The sequence below is a fragment of the Phacochoerus africanus genome, chromosome 13 (assembly GCF_016906955.1).
Source record: "Phacochoerus africanus isolate WHEZ1 chromosome 13, ROS_Pafr_v1, whole genome shotgun sequence".
Taxonomy (NCBI): Eukaryota; Metazoa; Chordata; class Mammalia; order Artiodactyla; family Suidae; genus Phacochoerus; species Phacochoerus africanus.
In genome coordinates this window covers 25,292,108-25,310,856 of record NC_062556.1, presented here as the reverse complement: position 1 = coordinate 25,310,856, position 18,749 = coordinate 25,292,108, and the positions used below count along the sequence as shown (strand labels likewise).

Below are 18,749 nucleotides of genomic sequence, written 5' to 3'. Positions count from 1 at the left end.
TCCCAGGCTAGGGGTCAGATCCGAGCTGTAGCCACCAGCCTACACCACAGCCACAGCTATGCCAGATCCAAGCCACGTCTGTGACCTACACCACAGCTCACGGCAACGCTGGCTCCTTAACCCACTGAGTGAGGCCAGGGATCAAACCTGCAACCTCATGGTTCCTAGTTGGATTTGTTAACCACTGAGCCACGATGGGAACTCCCCAGACACTTACATGTTAAAGTGAAATGATCTGTGTAGGTCCTGTCTTTCCCACTCCTTGAGACTACAACTTTTGTGAGTACAGAGATTAATTAATATTAAATATCTTATTAATCTTTGTGCCTCAGTACCAAGCACAGTGCATGTCACAGGTCAATGCTCAAAACCATTATTTATCTGGGAGTTCTCTGATGACCTCCTGGGTTGAAGCTCTTGTGTTCTCACCGCTGTGGCTCTGGTAGCTGCTGTGTGGCGTAGGTTCAGTCACTGGCCCAGGAATTTCTACATACTGCCTGTGTGGCAAAAAACAAAACAAAACAAAACAACAAAAACCAAAACCAAGGAGTTCCCACTGTGGCACAGTGGTTAACGAATCCAACTAGGAACCATGAGGTTGCAGGTTCGGTCCCTGCCCTTGCTCAGTGGGTTAAGGATCCGGCGTTGCTATGAACTGTGGTGTAGGTCGCAGACGTGGCTTGGATCTGGCATAGCTGTGGCTCTGGCATAGGCTAGTGGCTACAGCTCTGATTCAACCCCTAGCCTGGAAACCTCCATATGCCGCGGGAGTGGCCTAAGAAATGGCAAAAAGACCAAAATAAATAAATAAATAAATAAAATAAAAACAAAAACCAAGAGAGAATCTGAAATAAATGTTGCAACTCATTTAAAAAAACCCCAAGAAACAAATTCCCCTGTTTATCTGAAACAAGCTCATTGTGAACCACTAAAGGAAAAAATTAAGGAACACAATTGTTGGCTCATGGAGATATCATGCTAAGCAAAACAATCAGAAAAAGGCTAATTTAGTTTAGCCTGAGAATAAAATTACTGATCGTAGATTAGAACAAACCCTGGAGAAGATATGATTAAAATCAGCAGCTTTTTGCAGAAATGGATGTTTTTGTTGCTGTTGTTAGAGCTAGGATCAGAGATTCCAATTCTGAACCAAGTATATTTTAAATTATTCTAGACCCAACTCTTCTAATGAGAAAATTCTTGGTATTGATTCATATGAGGTCCAGTCACCAGGATTCTATGATATTCCCCTAAAGAATCCAAGAATCCAGTCAAGAAGCAAAGGAAGGTCACTAGTGACAAGAGCTGGGTTTTTTTTGGCCATGTTCACGGCATGTGGACGTTCCCGGGCCAGGGATCGAACCTGTGCCACAGCAGTCATCTGAGCCACTGAAGTTGCAGTGTCAGATCCTCAACCCATTGTGCCACAAGAGAACTCCTGACAGCTGTCTCTCTCTCTCTCTTTTTTTTGTCTTTTGTCCTTTTAGAGCCACACTGGTGGCATGTGGAGCCAGGCTAGGGCTCTAATTGGAGCTACAGCTGCTGGCCTATGCCAGAGCCACAGCAACACCAGATCCGAGGCGAGTTTTCGACCTGCACCACAGCTCACAGCAATGCCAGATCCTTAACCCACTGAGCGAAGCCAGGGCTCAAACCCACAACCTCATGGTTCCTAGTCCGATTCGTTTCCAGTGCACCACGACGGGAATGCTGGACAGCTTGAGGTGAGTGACACATGACATAATAGAGGCAAAATATTAACATGGGTGGCAACACCACTCCCTTTCCTCGGGTCTCAGCCCAGCTTCCCGGAATCAATGAGTGGACTTGAAGCTGAACTTTGGAAAGTCACCCTGAAGGATGATGTGCTAGTTCCTGGCCAGACTTTGAGCTGTTCACCAAGGAAACACCCATGGTTACTGGGATGACGCAATAACCTCAAAACAGCTGGATGTTATGAGTCAATCAGAGCCACACAGGACTGGCAGGAGGTGGCCAGAATCAAGGCCTTCTCATTTTATTTGCAATCTGAAGATTCAGATGCCACGTGAGGCTCTGTCTATTCTTGGCCGGTAGCTAAGATTTCAACTGGCAAGATCTGTCTAAAAATCTTTCTAAACTGAGGACTAGAAGGCCCCTGGAGAATAACACCTCTGTGAATTTAAAGAAAAAAAAAAAAAGATTCAGGAGTCCCCTTGTGGTGCAGCAAATGAAGGATATAGCATTGTCACTATTGTGGCTCAGGTTACTGCTGTGGCATGGGTTTGATCCCTGGCCCGGAAACTTCCACATGCTGTGTGAGTGTGCCCCCCCCAAAAAAAAAATTCAATAAGGGAAACACTTGAAAATCCTTTAAGAAGTCACAGGAGTGAGTCTGACTTTCTTTCCTTTGGCTGGTCTTGTACACATATCATTTATCTTAAAGGGTTGATGGGAGTCTTATCTGCAATGAGGTTTGTAAAAGTAATGCTTGTATGGGGCCTGATAAATGCCAATCAAGACCTTAACGAATACCAGATGAGGATTCTGACTCCTTCCGTTAAAAATGTGTGTGTGTGTGTGTGTGTGTGTGTGTGTGTTTAATGTCTGTACTCAAGGGTATATGGAAGTTCCCGGGCCAGGGATTGAACTTGAGCCACCTCAGTGACTTATGACGCCGCTACAGCAAGACCAGATCCTTTAACCCACTGCTCCAGGCTGGGGATTGAACCCAGACCCTCTGTAGTGACCTAAGCTGCTGCAGTCAGATGCTTAACCCACTGAGCCACAGCGGGAACTCCAAAAAGTATATTCTTGTATCCTTTCCTCGTACTGGGAATGCCCCAAGGGCCTGCAAGTCCACAGGGCAACACCTACTGTTGTTTGCATGTTCTCACTGCATCCAGGGCCGGGTCAGGACCCAGTCCTTACAACCTGGCCTGCCCTCTCACTGCCATCGTCTCCCATTGCCTCTACCCGGTTGTCTTGGTCACGCCGAATATCAGGTTCTGCTCTGAGCTCCCCTGGCTCTCCCGTGCCTCTGTGCACTTGTTCGTGCTGTGTCCCAGGTCTGGAACGCCCTGACTTCTCAGCCACCCGGAAAATTCCTCGGCCTCTTCCAAGAGTGAACTCAAGCGTCACATCCTCCGTGAAGCCTCTTCTCATGCATCCCATGGAATCCGGCACACGCTTCTCTAAAGAACTTGGGAAACTTTGCTTCTGTGTCTTCTTGAAGTTCCTTCTTTGAGCACAGGGGCTGCATTTGATTTGTTTATTTTTATTCCATCAAGAACTTAAGAAATGAACGAAGGGCAGAACCATACGCATACTTCAGTCTTAGTACCCATTCGCCTTGTCGCCAATGAATCACTCATATTGGCTCTTATTCGCCTGTTCAGAGCCCATGCAGAAGCTGCCCTCAATGCCCGGGGCACTGAGCACTTGTTAAATGAGTGACCGTGGAAGAAAATTCAATCATTCGATGTTACACTGTTCACATCATTTCTATAAAATCTTATGTTGTTTTATCTTTAACAACTGCACATGGATTTTCTTTTTCTTCTTCTTTTTTTGTCTTTTCTAGGGCCACCTCCCACAGCATATGGAGGTTCCCACGCTAGGGGTCGAATCGGAGCTGTAGCTGACGGCCTACACCAAAGCCACAGCAACACAGGATACGCAGGATACACAGGATCCCTGTCTGTGACCTACACCACAGCTCACGGAGACACCAGATCCTTAACCCACTGAGTGAGGCCAGGGATCGAACCCACAAACCTCATGTTCCTAGTCGGATTCGTTAACCACTGAGCTACGACGGGAACGCCCCTGGATTTTCTTTTTAAAGCAAATGACTCAAATCTTAGTTCCCTAGATTTTGAAATTAGCTATCCAGATAATCACTAGAAACACCTTTCTTCCTGTTTTCTCTTTGGAAAAGATGGAACTTTTTCTAATCTCCTGATGCTGTTTAGATATTTTTAGTTTTTTTAGTTTCCGGTTTTATTTTTTTATTTTGTGTCTTTTTTTTTTTTTTTTTTTTTAGGGCCACACCTGTGGCATATGTAAGTTCCCAGGTTAGGGGTCGAATCAGAGCTACAGCGGCCAGCCTACTCGATGGCCACAGCAACACTAGATCCAAGCCACCTCTTCGACCTATGCTGCAGCTTGAGGCAATGCCAGATCCTTAACCCACTGAGCCGCGCCAGGGATTGAACCCGCATCCTCATGGATATAGCTGGGCTCATTACTGCTGAGCCACAACGGGAACTCCTATCTGTGGATTCTGGCGGAGGTGGGATGCTCATGGATCTAGATGAAGGGAAATGGCTCTTGGGGTCGCTGCTCAAATTGCCACTTCGTGGACAGGAGGAAAGGTGAGGTCAAGCATCTTTACTTGGAAAACTCAACTGAGAAACCCACAGAGTGACCCACAGTTTTATGTAAACATTCTGGCACTGGTTAATTTTTTCTGGCTGCTGATGAGGGTTCAGGTAACATTCTCCAATGGTTTTGGGGTGGCTCCTGTTTGGGGCCTAGGTTATTTCCTTGGTTGATTACCTGTAAATTATCCAGGATAATTCGGAGGGAGTGCACCTGCCGTCGAACAGCCCCTGAAAACGTTTCGTAGGTCTCAGCATCATATTCACTCATTTGGATCTCCTTCAGCCTGAAATCAGAGGGCAAAGAAGACACCAGCTGAAATCATGTACCTGTGGGGCTTTCACGTCCATTCACCTACTGTTAGGACTGTAATAAACCCCTTCGTAACTTGAGCCATCTTTGAGGAGAAAATGCAAGAAGACTTAGCTAAAGGAGTTCCCGTGGTGGCGCAGCAGAAACGAATCTGACTAGTATCCATGAAGACGTGGGTTCAATCCCTGGCCCCACTCAGTGGGTAAAGGAGCCAGCTTTGCTGTGAGCTGTGGTGTAGGTCACAGATGTGGCTCGGATCTGGTGTCCCTGAGGCTGTAGCTCTCATTTGACCCCTAGCCTGGGAACTTTCATATGCTGCAGGTATGGCCGTAAAAAGAAAAGAAAAGGAAAAAAAAAAAAAGCCTAACCCCAACACAGTCTTCTAAACTGCGCGTGTGTCCCTGTGTGTGCATGCTTGCGATGTTGGCGGTGTGGATCCTAGGTATAGAGCTGAAATTCTGATCGAGAGTCTATTTTTTCTTTTTTCTTTTTGTCTTTTGTCTTTGTTGTTGTTGTTGTTGTTGCTATTTCTTGGGCCGCTCCCGCGGCATATGGAGGTTCCCAGGCTAGGGGTTGAATCGGAGCTGTAGCCACCGGCCTACGCCAGAGCCACAGCAACGCGGGATCCGAGCCGCGTCTGCAACCTACACCACAGCTCACGGCAACGCCAGATGGTTAACCCACTGAGCAAGGGCAGGGACCGAACCCGCAACCTCATGGTTCCTAGTCGGATTCGTTAACTACTGCGCCACGACGGGAACTCCGAGAGTCTATTTTTATTGCCTGGGGCTGCAGCAGAATGCTCAAATGCTCAGTGAGGATGAATGGTCTCTATGCCTCCCTGTCCAGCTGGGCACTGGGAAGAATCCATCACTCAGGGGGGCCAAGCACAAGAGGCTTATTAGAATCACACCATGTTAGGCTTAGACAGCCATGGGGCAGAGGTGCAATTCTTGCCAATTCAGGTGACAAGACCCAGCTCCAAGGCCACATGCTCTGAAGGCTTGCTTGATCGCTCCATGATCAGGGTCTTTCCTGAATCTCCTACAGATGTCTACTACGGAATACATCTTACTGCTTTTCACATATTTTGTCTATTTTGCTCTATCATAGTATTTTCCAAACTTTATTTTCCACAGGAGGAAAGAAGCTCTATGCTGAGCTCCAGCAAAGATGCATGTACATGCATGTATGTGTAGGCATGTGTATACATGAACTGAAAATTTTATTTTATTTTCATTAGAGTAATTTGATTTATAGTGTTGTGTCAATTTCTGCAATACAACATAGTGACCCAGTCATACACACACACACACACACACACACACCCACACACACACACACACACCTTTTTTTTCTCATACTATCTTCCTTCATGGCCTATTCCAAGAGAATGGATATAGTTCCCTGTGAGCCAAAAATTTACTGAAAAATACCTTTATGACATATGACATGTGACGTGCTCAGATACTTTCTTCTCGTCTTCTGCGGGAAGGGACATGTCATTTTTTTTCTTTGACTCTCCAGAACTAGCACAATGCCTGGCGCCCAGTGGCACCCAATAAATGCCCTGGGTTGGCACTTTGAAAACACTGGCTATCAAAAGGTGAATACCTGAAGGGTAAATGATCTCTGAATGGTCACTTCCCCAGGTGACAGGCCAAGGGGCCCTTCTCAATCTGATTTCCTCTCTGCTCTGAAGGGCAAAAGAAGCCATAAGTGCGTAGGATTTAACCACCTAACAGTACCTCTTTTGTTTAGTTTTGGTAATCTCTTAAACCCCTCTATAAATTTTTATGAGATTAAGTTTTGTCTCAAGTATCAGGACTGGCAGAATGTGGGTACATGAATCCTACAGGAAGAACACACACACACACACACACACACACACACACACCCAAGGAAGGAGGCAGGCAGTTGGTAAGTCACCTCAGGCAGACTGTTTTTTTTTTCTTTTCTAGGGCCGCTCCCGCAGCATATGGGGGTTCCCAGGCTAGGGGTCGAATTGGAGCTGCAGCCACCGGCCTACACCACAGCCACAGCAACACGGGATCCGAACCGCATCTGTGACCTACACCACAGCTCATGGCCACACCGGATCCTTAACCCACTGAGCAAGCCCAGGGATCGAACCCGCAACCTCATGGTTCCTAGATTCGTTAACCACTGAGCCACGATGGGAACTCCCAGGCGGGCCTTTGTACAGAGATCAGCCTTAACTCCCGTTACAGGGGCTACCCATGGCACGATCATGTTGCACCCCAAACACCCCATGCTGTCCTAATCAAGAAGAAATCTGGAATTCATATTCCAAGTTGAGTCAGCTTTCACAAAGATCACTACAAGGTGTTCCAAGCTGATAACCTTCTGAAAGATGAAGACTGAGACTGAAGCAGGGATTGGGGGAAAAAAAATAGGGACTTTTAGCCTCTGGATCAGACAAGCCTCCCAGTGCTAATACTCGCAAGCCCACAAAAAGAGCTGAAAAGCTGTCTTTGTGCTTCTTGAACCCTGATCGAAACTGCAGGGCACAGCTGCTTCATATCCTAGTAATCTATGCGGACTAATTGCACTTTGTTGGCACAGTATATTCTTAAAGGGTATATTTATTGTTACGTAAGAGTCTGGGAATTTTAGTTCTCATTTTACTTTTTTGTATAGGTCAGACTTAAATGCTATAATTTTGGATCAATTATGAAGAAAACAAACATAAGCTGAGATCTACTGTGTAGGGCTGATGAGTTTTGCACATGGTAGTGGGTATAATTTCCACAGCTGCTGCCCACTTTAAATGCTTTGCCAAGTGTGTCAGAGTACCTCGCCCTCCATTTCATTCATGTTTTATTGGTTTAATGTTTCTGTTCTGCTTCTATGCATGTCTTAGGCTTGTTTCCCTCTGTTGCTCTTCCTGAGTTAATCAATTCTTGATAGCTAGGAACTGATACCTAGCTGCAATCCAGATACAAATGAATGCTAACAAAATGCAGAGTTGATGATGTCAAGAATCCATCTGGGAGTTGCGGTCGTGGCGAAGCGGTTAACGAGTCCAACTAGGAACCATGAGGTGGTGGGTTCAATCCCTGACCTCGCTCAGTGGGTTACGGATCCGGCGTTGCCATGAGCTGTGGTGTAGGTTGCAGACGCAGCTCAGATCTGGTGTTGCTGTGGCGTATGCTGGTGGCTACAGCTCCAATTAGACCCCTAGCCTGGGAACCTCCATATGCCATGATCGTGGCTCTAGAAAAGACAAAAAGACAAAAAGACAAAAAAAAAAAGAACCCATCTGTAGAATTAGGCTCTTCCAGGCAATATGGTGGCCCTCTAGGTTGATGGATACGATTGGCTGTCAGTCTGGTTTTAGCCAGTCTCTGAACTAAGTATGAAAGGGCGATACCATTACTTACATGCACAAGTGTATTATTCATTCCACAAATATGTATGAGGGCTTGTCATGTAGCAGGTTCTGGCTGTGGGGAGGGGGACGTATGAGAGGGCAAAACGCCTTGCCCTCAAGGAACCTGAAGTCAGTGGAGAAGCAAACACCTGTTCCCACAAATAATAACATAATGGGAAAGAGTGATAAGACCTATGGGGAAAAGGTACAGGGTATAATAACAGCACAGGTGGAGGGACTTGACCTCATTCTGCATCTGCCTAGAACTGCAAAATAGCTTTAAAGCTACCTGTTGGATGACAGTGAAGAATGATTACTTTTTTTTTTTTTTTTTCAGGGCTGCGCCCATGGCATATGGAAGTTCCCAGGCTAGGGGTCGAACTGGAGCTGTAGCTGCTGGCCTACGCCAGAGCCACAGCCACAGTAACACCAGATCGGAGCCACTTCTGCCACCCACACCACAGCTCACTGAAACACCGGATCCTGGACCCAATGGGCAGAGCCGGGGATTGAACCCATGTCCTCGTGGACACCAGTGGGGTTCGTTACCACTAAGCCACAATGGGAACTCCCAAGTATGACTACTTTTTAAATACATGATTGTATTGTGTGTTTTAATTTTTTTTAAATAAAAGATTTCAGAGACACGCTCTGAAACACAAAGATAGAAAATTTCAGATTAGTTTTAAAATAATCTAGGGGTGGGGACTAGGAGGGGAGTCAGATTTTTCCTCTTGAGGTCGAGGGGCGAGGTCCACAGGGTTCCTATAGGTTCCTCTCTACTTTGGTTTCTGTTTGCAAAGTTTCATAATCAAAAGTTTAAGAAAAACCTGGAGTTTCCATTGTGGCCCAGTGGAAATGAATCGGACTAGAAACTATGAGGTTGCGGGTTCGATCCCTGGCCTCAGTGGGTTAGGGATCTGTCCTTGCTGTGGCTGTGGTGTAGGCCAGCAGCTGCAGCTCTGATTTGACCCCTAGCCTGGGAACCTCCACATGCTACTGGTGTGGCCCCAAAAAGACACACACACACACACACACACACACACACAGTTTAAGAAAAACCTTTAGCATTATTCAGTTGAAAACTCATCAAATGGGAATATTCACATTAAATACTGGGAATATAATACATGGGAATTAATATAATCCATAGGAATAGAATACAAATCGGAATCCAATACACGAAAGTAGAAAGCAACATTTTCCTGTGTGTTAGGCTCTGCCCTTTCTCAGGGTCTCCCTGTGTTTTCATCCTCTCCTTTCTCTCTCTCTCTTTTTAAATTTTTATTAAAGTATAGTTGATTGACAATGTTCCTTCAATTTCTGCTGTACAGCAATGGGACCCAGTGATACATACATACTTATATATATATATTCTTTTTTTTCATACTGTCTTGCATCGTGTTTCTACCCCAAGAGACTGGCCATAGTTCCCTGGGCTGTGCAGTAGGACCCCACTGCTTATCCATTCTAAATGGCATAGTTGGCATCTAATCTACAAATCCCAGACTCCCTGTCCACCCCATTCCATCTCTCATCCCCTTGCCCACCCTCTGTATTTCAGCCATCTCTGGAATTCTTCCATGTGGAATTTAGTAGAGGCGTATGGTTTTCTCACTTCTCCTCTTTTCTCCCTTCTAGCCACTCAATTTAGTTGTCTTATTGTCACAGATGTGCCTGGGGAGCAAAGATCCTTAATAGAATTAGGTTCCTCACTCCCAGCATGGAAAGCAGAGAAGGGGCGGAATTCTTGTACCCGGGTGTGACTAACAGGTCTTTCTGCCTCCCTGTGAACTCTCTGTGCATCAGAGCCCTCTCTCCACTTGTCCACTTGTTCAAAAATTGAGACTGGACTCATGAGGTTTTCAGTGTGAAAACAATAGGAGCTCATCGGGGAGTTCCCTTGTGGCGCAGTGGGTTAAGGATCTGGTGGTGTCACTGCAGCAGCTCAGGATGCTGCTGTGGCATGGGTTTGATTCCTGGCCTGGGAACTTTCATATGCCGAGGGCATGGCTGAAAAAAATTAAAAAAAAAATTGAAGCTTATTAGTTGGGGAGAAGATGTTGTGTATCTAATTATTTGGTTCTTTTCCTAAATAATTTATTGTTTATAGAAATGCAATGAGGTCCTGCTATAGAGCACAAGAAAGTATATCCAATCACTTGTAATAGAACATGATAGAAGATAATAGGAGGAAAAGAATGTATATATATATGTGTGTATAACTGGGTCACTTTGCGGTACAGCAGAAATTGACAGAACAACGTAAATCAAGTATAATAAAAATTAAAAAAAAAGAAATGTAGAGCATATTTTAATTCTAACAAGACCTTAAATTATAGGATTCCTCCTCTCCCTTTTCGAGACGTTTAAATTGCTTTCATTCTTAGCAGAAATGAGTCTGACCAGTATCTATGGGGATGTGGGTTCGAACCCTGGCCTAGCTCAGTGGGTCAGGGATCTGGCATTGCTGTGAGCTGTGCTGTAGGTTGCAGAGGAGGCTCAGATCCCGAGTTGCTGTGGCTGTGTCCGTGGGGTTGGCCAGCAGCTGTAGTTCCAATTCAACCCCTAGCCTGGGAACTTCCATATGCTGTGGGTGCAGCCCTTTTAAAAAAAAAAAAAAAAATTACTTTCATTCCTAACAAAGTGATTTGTCTTCTCTGAGGGGAAGGGAGAGGGAAGTGACGGACCACCGAAGAACAAACTGATGCCCAGCGAGGAAAAATAAATGGTTTGCAGTCTCTAGGGAAGGCAGCAGAAGGGCTGGGAGTAATATTCTGGTCTTATCTACCTACTGAGTACGTGAGGGTGCTACCGCCTGCAGGCTTTCCTGAGGGTGTGGTAGGAGGGATCTGCATTTTTGTCCCCATTGTTCTGGACTGTTTACTTGCAGGATGTGTCAGCACAGCTCGTAATATAATCCCAGATGTTCTGCGTGGGAGGAATTTCAGCGCTCACACACGCTCCAGCTTCCAGCGTGCCTTATCTGAACTGCATCCAGCTCCTGTCACACAGCTATTGATGTAAATCTGAGAGCACAGGGAACTATATCCAATCACGTGCGATGGACCACGAATATGAGAAAAAGGATGTGTATATGTGTATATATATATGGATAACTGGGTCGCTTTGCTGGAGAGCAGAAATCGACAGAACATGGTAAATCCATCATAATAAAAAAATATTTTGTTTAAAGTTTAAAAAAAGGTTACAGTGTAATTCGCAGGCCAAGCCACTCCTCAGGCCGTCAATCCTAAACGAGACCTTGCTGGTCTTTTTTTTTTTTTTGTCTTTTTGCCATTCCTTGGACCGCTCTTGTGGCATATGGAGGTTCCCAGGCTAGGGGTCGAATTGGAGATGTAGCCGCCAGCCTATGCCAGAGCCACAGCAACACAGGATCCGAGCCATGTCTGCGACCTGGCAAAGCCAGATCCTTAACTCACTGAGCAAGGCCAGAGATTGAACCCGCAACCTCATGGTTCCTAGTCGGATTCATTAACCACTGAGCCACGACAGGAACTCCTAGATTTTTCACTTTGAGCCGAAGAAGGCTATGTTGACGTCGAGTGAAAAGTGTCATGTAGATTCTTCTCATTTTTTAGATGGTTCTCATCAAAGTGGCTCCGAATGGTTCTGGAAGGTGTGAAAGTCACAGGCCAGAGCGCCCTGGATTTCAAGTCCTCCACCCACTGACGGGCAGGGCCTCCGAGGTCAACCTCACTCTCCACTGCCCCCACCTGGTAAGAGGCAAAGCTGGTTCTCTCCACCATGGACGCTCTGCCCATCCTACCCTGGGGCCTTCCTGGTCTGTCCCCACACTGGCTGAGCTCCAGCCCAGCTCACGTCTGCCCGGTCACCTTACCCTTCTCTGCCCTGCCAGGGGGCACAGCCCCCGTACCACGTGACTACAGCACCAGAAAAGGTAGGGGTGTGTGTGAGTGTTTTTGTGTGTGTATACACTAGTCCTGTCTCCACATAAACCTGCAAGATTCGGGAGATCCTGTTGTGGCTCAGCAGATAGGAATCTGACTAGTATCCATGAGGACACAGGTTCGATCCCTGGCCTCGCTCAGTGGGTTAAGGATCTGATGTTGCCCTGAGCTGCGGTGTAGGCTGCAGACGTGGCTTGGATCTGCCATTGTTGTGACTGCGGTGTAGGCCAGCAGCTACAGCTCCAATTTGACCCCTAGCCTGGCAACCTCCGTGTGCCACGGGTGCGCCCCCTCCCCATCCCCTGCCAAAAAAAAAAAAAAGATTCCTGCTGGCAGAAAAGGACCATTACACAGCGTTATCTGAACAGATATGGATGGAATGATTTGAGCTTTAGTTTCTTGGAAGAGAATATCTTTGGTTTTCCTTTTTTTTTTCTTTTTTAACTGCCCTGTGGCTTATGGGATTCTGGGACAGTGATCAGATCCGAGCCACAGTTGTGACCTATGCCAAAGCTGTTGCAACGCTGCGTCCTTAATCCGCCATGCTGTGCTGGGGATTGAACCTGCGTCCCATCCATCCAGAGATGCTGCTGATCTCATTGTGCCACAGCAGGAACTCCTTTTTTTTTTTTTCCTTCTCTTTTTGTCTTTTAGGGCCATACTGGTAGCATATGGAGGTTCCCAGGCTAGGGGCTGAATCAGAGCTGCAGCTGTCGGCCTACACCACAGCAACACAGGATCTGAGCTACATCTGTGACCTACACCACAGCTCATGGCAACGCCAGATCTTTAACCCACTGAGCAAGGCCAGGGATCAAACCCTCGTCCTCATGGATGCTAGTTGGGTTCGTTAATCACTGAGCCATGATGGGAACTCCCAGAAACTCCTTAAAAAAAAAAAATCTATTGGAGTAGAGTTGACTTACAATATTGTGTTAGTTTCAGATGTACAGCAAAGTGATTCAGTCACACATATACCCATTCCTTTTCAAATGCTTTTCCCACGTAGGTTGTACTGAGTAGATTTTCCTGTGCTAAATAGTAGGTCCTTGTTACTTATGGATTTTGTATATCTTAGTGTGTATGTTAATCCCAACCTCCTAATTTATCCTTCCCTCCTGGTTTTACGTTCCTTTTTTTTTTTTGTCTTTTGTCTTTTTAGGGCCGCACCCCCGTGGCATATGGAGGTTCCCAGGCTAGGGGTCAAATTGGAGCTTTGGAGCTGTTGGTGCCAGCCTACACCAGAGCCACAGCAACACCAGATCTGAGGCGCGTCTGCGACCTACATCACAGCTCCCAGCAACACCAGATCCTTAACCCACTGATCGGGGCCAGGGATCGAACCCAAAACCTCATGGTTCCTAGTTGGATTCGTTTCTGCTGCACCACAGTGGGAACTCCAGGTTTTACTTTCTAATGTGCTCAGTTCCTTCCTCTACATGGTCATTGTAATCATTACATTTATTTTTATTTTATTTTATTTTTTTGTCTTCTAGGGCTATACTGGTGGCATATAGAAATTCCCGAGCTAGGGGTTGAATCAGAGCTGTAGCTGCCAGCCTGCGCCACAGCCATGGCAATGCCAGATCCTTAACCCACTGAGCGAGGCCAGGGATCAAACCTGTGTCCTCAAGGATACTAGTCAGATTCATTTCCACTGAGCCACGACAGGAACTCCTGTAATCATTGCATTTGAAAGAGCCTGAGTGGAAATCATTTGTGGCAGACAGTGAAACACAAACATCATAGGCTATCACTTATATCTGGAATAAAAAAAAAAAGGGGGATACAAATGAACTTATTTGCAGAACAGTCAGCTCACAAACTTTGACAAACACGTTTACCAAAGGGGACAGGTGAGAGGGGGGCAGGGGAGGGGTGGCCTGGGGGTTTGGGATGGAAATGTGCTAAAATTAGGTTGACAACTCTAAGTATACTAAACGTCATTGAAGCATTAAAAAAAATAAAGCCGGAGTAGAGAGAGTGGGGGATTATGTTCACTCGGCTGTCTCCACTGGGGAGGGGGGTGGCTATGGATTTCAGTTGGAGGTCCAAGTTCCTGCACGAGGTGGAGAAGCACACAAACCTGGGTCTCCTCAGCGTCCACGTGACATTTTTTCTTTGTCACACCCACAGCAGGTGGAAGTTTTCTGGGCCAGGGATGGAACCTGCACCATAGCAGCAACCCAAGCTGGTGCAAAGGCAATGCTGGATCTTTAACCTGCTGCACCAGAAAAGAACTCCCAGGGTCCGGAAGACACTTCCCCACAGTGGCTGATACTGCTCCGGATGCCACAGGGACCACTCACCTCTGCTGAAACGCTTTCTGGCCCATCTCTCTCGCAGCTCTCTTCACCTCCTCGGGAACTGCATCTTTCTCAGCCTCCGAGACCTGGTATACCGTATGGCCTGCATCCAGCCGATAGGGACCTCCTTTGCCGCCCAGACCTGCAGTGTCTCTTCCCCCTGGGAGGAAACCGTGAGCATCCAGGTGGTAAGTCAGATCCAGACCACAAAACAAAAGTCAGGGGATGGCTGAAAAGCAGTTCCATGAAGCATACTGATTGTACTTAACTAGTAATTAAACTTGCAAATAGGAGTTCCCGTCATGGCTCAGCAGAAACGAATCTGACTAGGAACCATGACGTTGAGGGTTCGATCCCTGGCCTCGCTCAGTCGGTGAAGGATCCAGTGTTGCCCTGAGCTGTGGTGTAGGTTGAAGACGTGGCTCGGATCTCGAGTTGCTGTGGCTCTGGCTCCCATTAGACCCTTAGCCTGAGAACCTCCATATGCCATGGGTGTGGCCCTAAAAGAAAAAAAAAAAAAATCAAATAACTTCCAGAAACACAGGGCATCCCCCCATTCAAGATGTTTTGTCTTCTCACTCCAGCCAAATCCCCCTTGTATTTCCAGGCTCCTTCCCAAGTCTGTGGCACCTTATTGGATGACTCTACCTCACAGGGACCAACTGTCCTGTGCACTATTATTTTTTTTCTTTTTAGGGCTGCACCCACTGTATATGGAAGTTCCCAGCTAGAGGCTGAATCAGAGTTGCAGCTGCCGGCCTATGCCACAGCCACGCCAACACCAGATCCAAGCCGAATCTGCCACCTACATAGAAGCTGGCAGCAATGCCAGATCCTTAACCCACTGAGCAGGGCCAGGGATCAAACCTGTATCCTCACAGAGACCATTTTGGGTTCTTAACTGACTGAACCCCAACGGGAACTCCCTCTGCACCACTTGTTATTCTTTAAAATCTGTTTTTCTTTTCTCATCACCTATAGAGTGAATGGGATTTTATTTCGTATATCTCTGTAGCTCTCTACCTGAGCCACAACGGGAACTCCCAGTGCTCCATTTGTTATTCTTTAAAATCTGTTTTTCTTTTCTCATCACCTATGGATTTTGTGTATCTCTGAAGCTCTGTATGTATGAGAGTGACTTGGACATTATAAATACTTAGTATATATTTGGTTTTTTCTTTCCTTGTTTAAGTCCATTATTTATTTTTAAAAATGTTATTTATTTGTTTGTTTGTTTGTTTATTTTTGGCCACATTCATGACATGTGGGAGTTCCCTGGCCATAGCAGCGACAACGCCAGAGCCTCAACCCGCTGAGCCACAGGAGAACTCCACGTATCTGTCAGTTGAATGAATGATACATCTCTTCCTTCACATGTTACTTCACATTTCCTAAAAGAAAAGAAAGATGGCTAGGCTATGCTATAGATCCTGTTTCCTCTGGTTTGCAAATGATAAAGATGATACATAGAAGTTAAGCGACCTCCTTGTGACATCAGATCAATGGCTTAGCCAAGAGTAGAAGCCAATTCTTTTACCAACTTTGACGTTCAGCTTAAAATAATATACAACACATGAACACTGCCAGCTTCGGGACAGTTTTTCAGTACATACAAACCCAAATTTACAGGCGTGTAAGTGTGCCTCATGTCATACTGTAAAACTATTTATGTGGTAAATATAAATTAAATGCCTAGAAGACTAGGTAGGTAATATTACCTAGAGGTGAGAACTTGGCTACCTAGAGAGAACTTGCGTTGTCTAAACACATTCAAATTCAAATTATTTTAACACACTACGTTGGCAATGACTATAGGAGACAGAGATTGGAGAAGCTGGATGAACTCGTCACTCAGGGGCTAGATTTGGCCTCTGGGTTACTAGTTTCTTACCTCTGCTTAAAATACTAGTAACTAGTTTCTTTTTTTTCTTCCCACATAACTTGGGAACTTAGAAGAGACTCTAGCATTGGAAGGGCAGAATAATATTGTGTGTTATGGTACAGTACAGATGAGTATATTAGCATTATATCATAGAGGATTGTATAAAGTCAGACACCCTGAGTTTGAATCCTGGCTCCAATGCACACTAGTCATGTGTCCTCAAGGGAAGTTTCTTAACGCCTCTGTGTCTCAGTCTCTTGATCTGTAAAATGGGGATACTCATATTATTTACTTTGTGGGACTGTCACGAGGCTGGCCCCAGATAAGAACTATGCAAATGGTTGCTCTGACCATCTTTTTTGTTAGGGGCGCATTTGCAGTATGTGGAAGTTCCCAGACTAGGGGTCGAATCAGAGCTGTAGCTGCCGGCCTAAGCCACAGATCATGGCAACGCCGGATCCTTAACCCACTGAGCAAGGCCAGGGATCGAACCTTGGTCCTCATGGATACTAGTTGGGTTTGTATCCCGCTGAGCCATGATGGGAACTCCTAAAGTGGAAATTTTGAAAGCTTTGCGGCTTTGGTTAAATGCTGCTACATTTTTCTTTTCTCCTTTGAAGCCTTCATCAGTGGAAGAAGTTAAAAGCAAGAACTCAGTGTGCACAGCTTCCCTTATCAAAGTCCAGGTAGGTCATTTCCTTTTGGGAAATACAGTGAGAACAGCCTATCCATTATAGTATTTTTATCCTTTGATTTGAGCACATCTAATTTCGCTTTCATTTAGAGCTTGGTGGTGGAAAATTCCATCTCAGCGTGTGTGATTCCTGGACATGCACCTGACTGGTGTCCACGAGGACGCAGGTTTGTCCCTGGTTCTCACTCAAGGACAGCCCATAGGCAGAGGGACCGGTCACTGGACAATGATGATGAGATAGAAAGGCTGGAAAAGCTGTTACTGTGACCTGACTTCCTTCCTACTGGAGGCTCTCCTTAGGTATGGGTGGATCTCAAACTAGACGTTAAAACTTCCCAGACACTGAGATGATACGGTTTTGTGTGAAAGAGGGGAAGGACCCACGCCTGTTTAGAGGCTGATGTGAGTGACGGTGGACATGAAAAAGCAAGGTCCCTTGGCAAGGTCACACTGGGGTGGAGAGGGCCTAAGAAGAGGGTTCTCCATGGCCTCCACGTCCAAGAGCCTTGAACTGGTACCATTTAAATGAAAATGCTTGCCAGAGATTCTGGACATCAAGGTATAACCTTGAAGCTGAACTTGGGCATCTCGAATCTGTTCATCAGATAACGGGGAGAAAGGCAATAGAGTAGAGGGGTTCTGAGGATGAAAGAGGAACCAAATGACTCATTGGTCCAGAGCTAAGGGGCAGAGAGACAAAAAATTTGAAGCCAAAGAGCCCTGAGCAATACAAAAATAAAAGCGGGGTGGTGGTGGTGGTTGGGGGGGGGTAATTCCCATTGTGGCTCAGTGGTAACGAACCTGACTAGCATCCATGAGGACTCAGGATCGATCCCTGGCCTTGCCCAGCGGGTTAAAGATCTGGCATTGCCATGAGCTGTGGTGTGGGTCGTAGACATGGCTCAGATCCTGCGTTGCTGCGGCTGGGGTGTAGGCCGGCAGCTGTAGCTCCCATTTGACCCCTAGCCTGGGACCTTCCGGATGCCGCAGGTGTGGCCCTAAAAAGCTAAAAAAAAAAATATATATATATATATATATATATATATATATAAAGGCTGGGGGATGCAAAAGCAGAGTCTTCAGCCTGGACAGATAGGTGAGCTGGTGGATACACGCAGACGAATAAGCAAGAACCTCCGTTGCAGCAGAGCTCACCGGGAATCCTGCATCTGGCCAGCTCGGCCCACAATGCATTCCACTCGGATTAAATCTTGCTGGCTTGACACTAACTTCCAGATCAAAGGACATTTCTAAAAATACCCTTTCTTTCAAGCCGATGCTGGATGAATAAACAGAGCAGGCAAGAAGCCCACGGGCTTATTTGGTAGCACATTGTCCCAGCACAGAAACCCATTTCCTCCTGAGGCTGTGAAGGCCAAGAGGCACAGACCATCCTCAGGGAAGGCGAGGAGGGGGAGCCCAGGCCAGAGCGACTCCCGACCGCGATAAGATCAGACAGTGTGCACACCGTCTGGCCCTATTCCTGCGGCCCCGCAGATGTGTCTGGTCCAGCTGTCTCGGAGGAAAGAGGAAGGGAGCAGTCCTGGGAACAATGCTCTCACCGGGCAGCCAAGAGGAAGGACTGCCCCCCCCCTCCCCCGCCATCAGTTCAGACCACAACCACGGGCCACAGCCACAGCAATGCTCATCTATCTGAGCTGCATTTGTGACCGACACTGCAGCTTGTGGCAACGCCAGATCCTTAACCCACTGAGCGGTGTCAGGGGTTGAATCTGCATCCTCACGGATACTAGTCAGGTTCCTTCCCGCAGAACCGCAATGGGAACTCTGCAACCATCCCTCTTATCTTAGAGTCCTGTATCCTCAATATACTCACTTGTGAGATATGGGGAGCAAGGACCACTTC

The 18,749-nt window shown here is 46.5% G+C and overlaps 1 protein-coding gene across 2 annotated transcripts in view; it reads right to left on the bottom strand.

Moving 5' to 3' along the window:
- The window catches only part of VWA8 (von Willebrand factor A domain containing 8), a 392,083-nt gene that overhangs the window by 35,092 nt on the left and 338,242 nt on the right, over positions 1–18,749 (bottom strand). For both annotated transcript variants that reach the window (XM_047755719.1, XM_047755720.1), the window contains 2 exons: positions 14,310–14,466; positions 4,540–4,648 (listed from right to left, as the gene is read on the bottom strand). In XM_047755719.1, the coding sequence (XP_047611675.1) occupies positions 4,540–4,648; positions 14,310–14,466 (266 nt within the window). The remainder of the gene's footprint in view (positions 1–4,539; positions 4,649–14,309; positions 14,467–18,749) is intronic.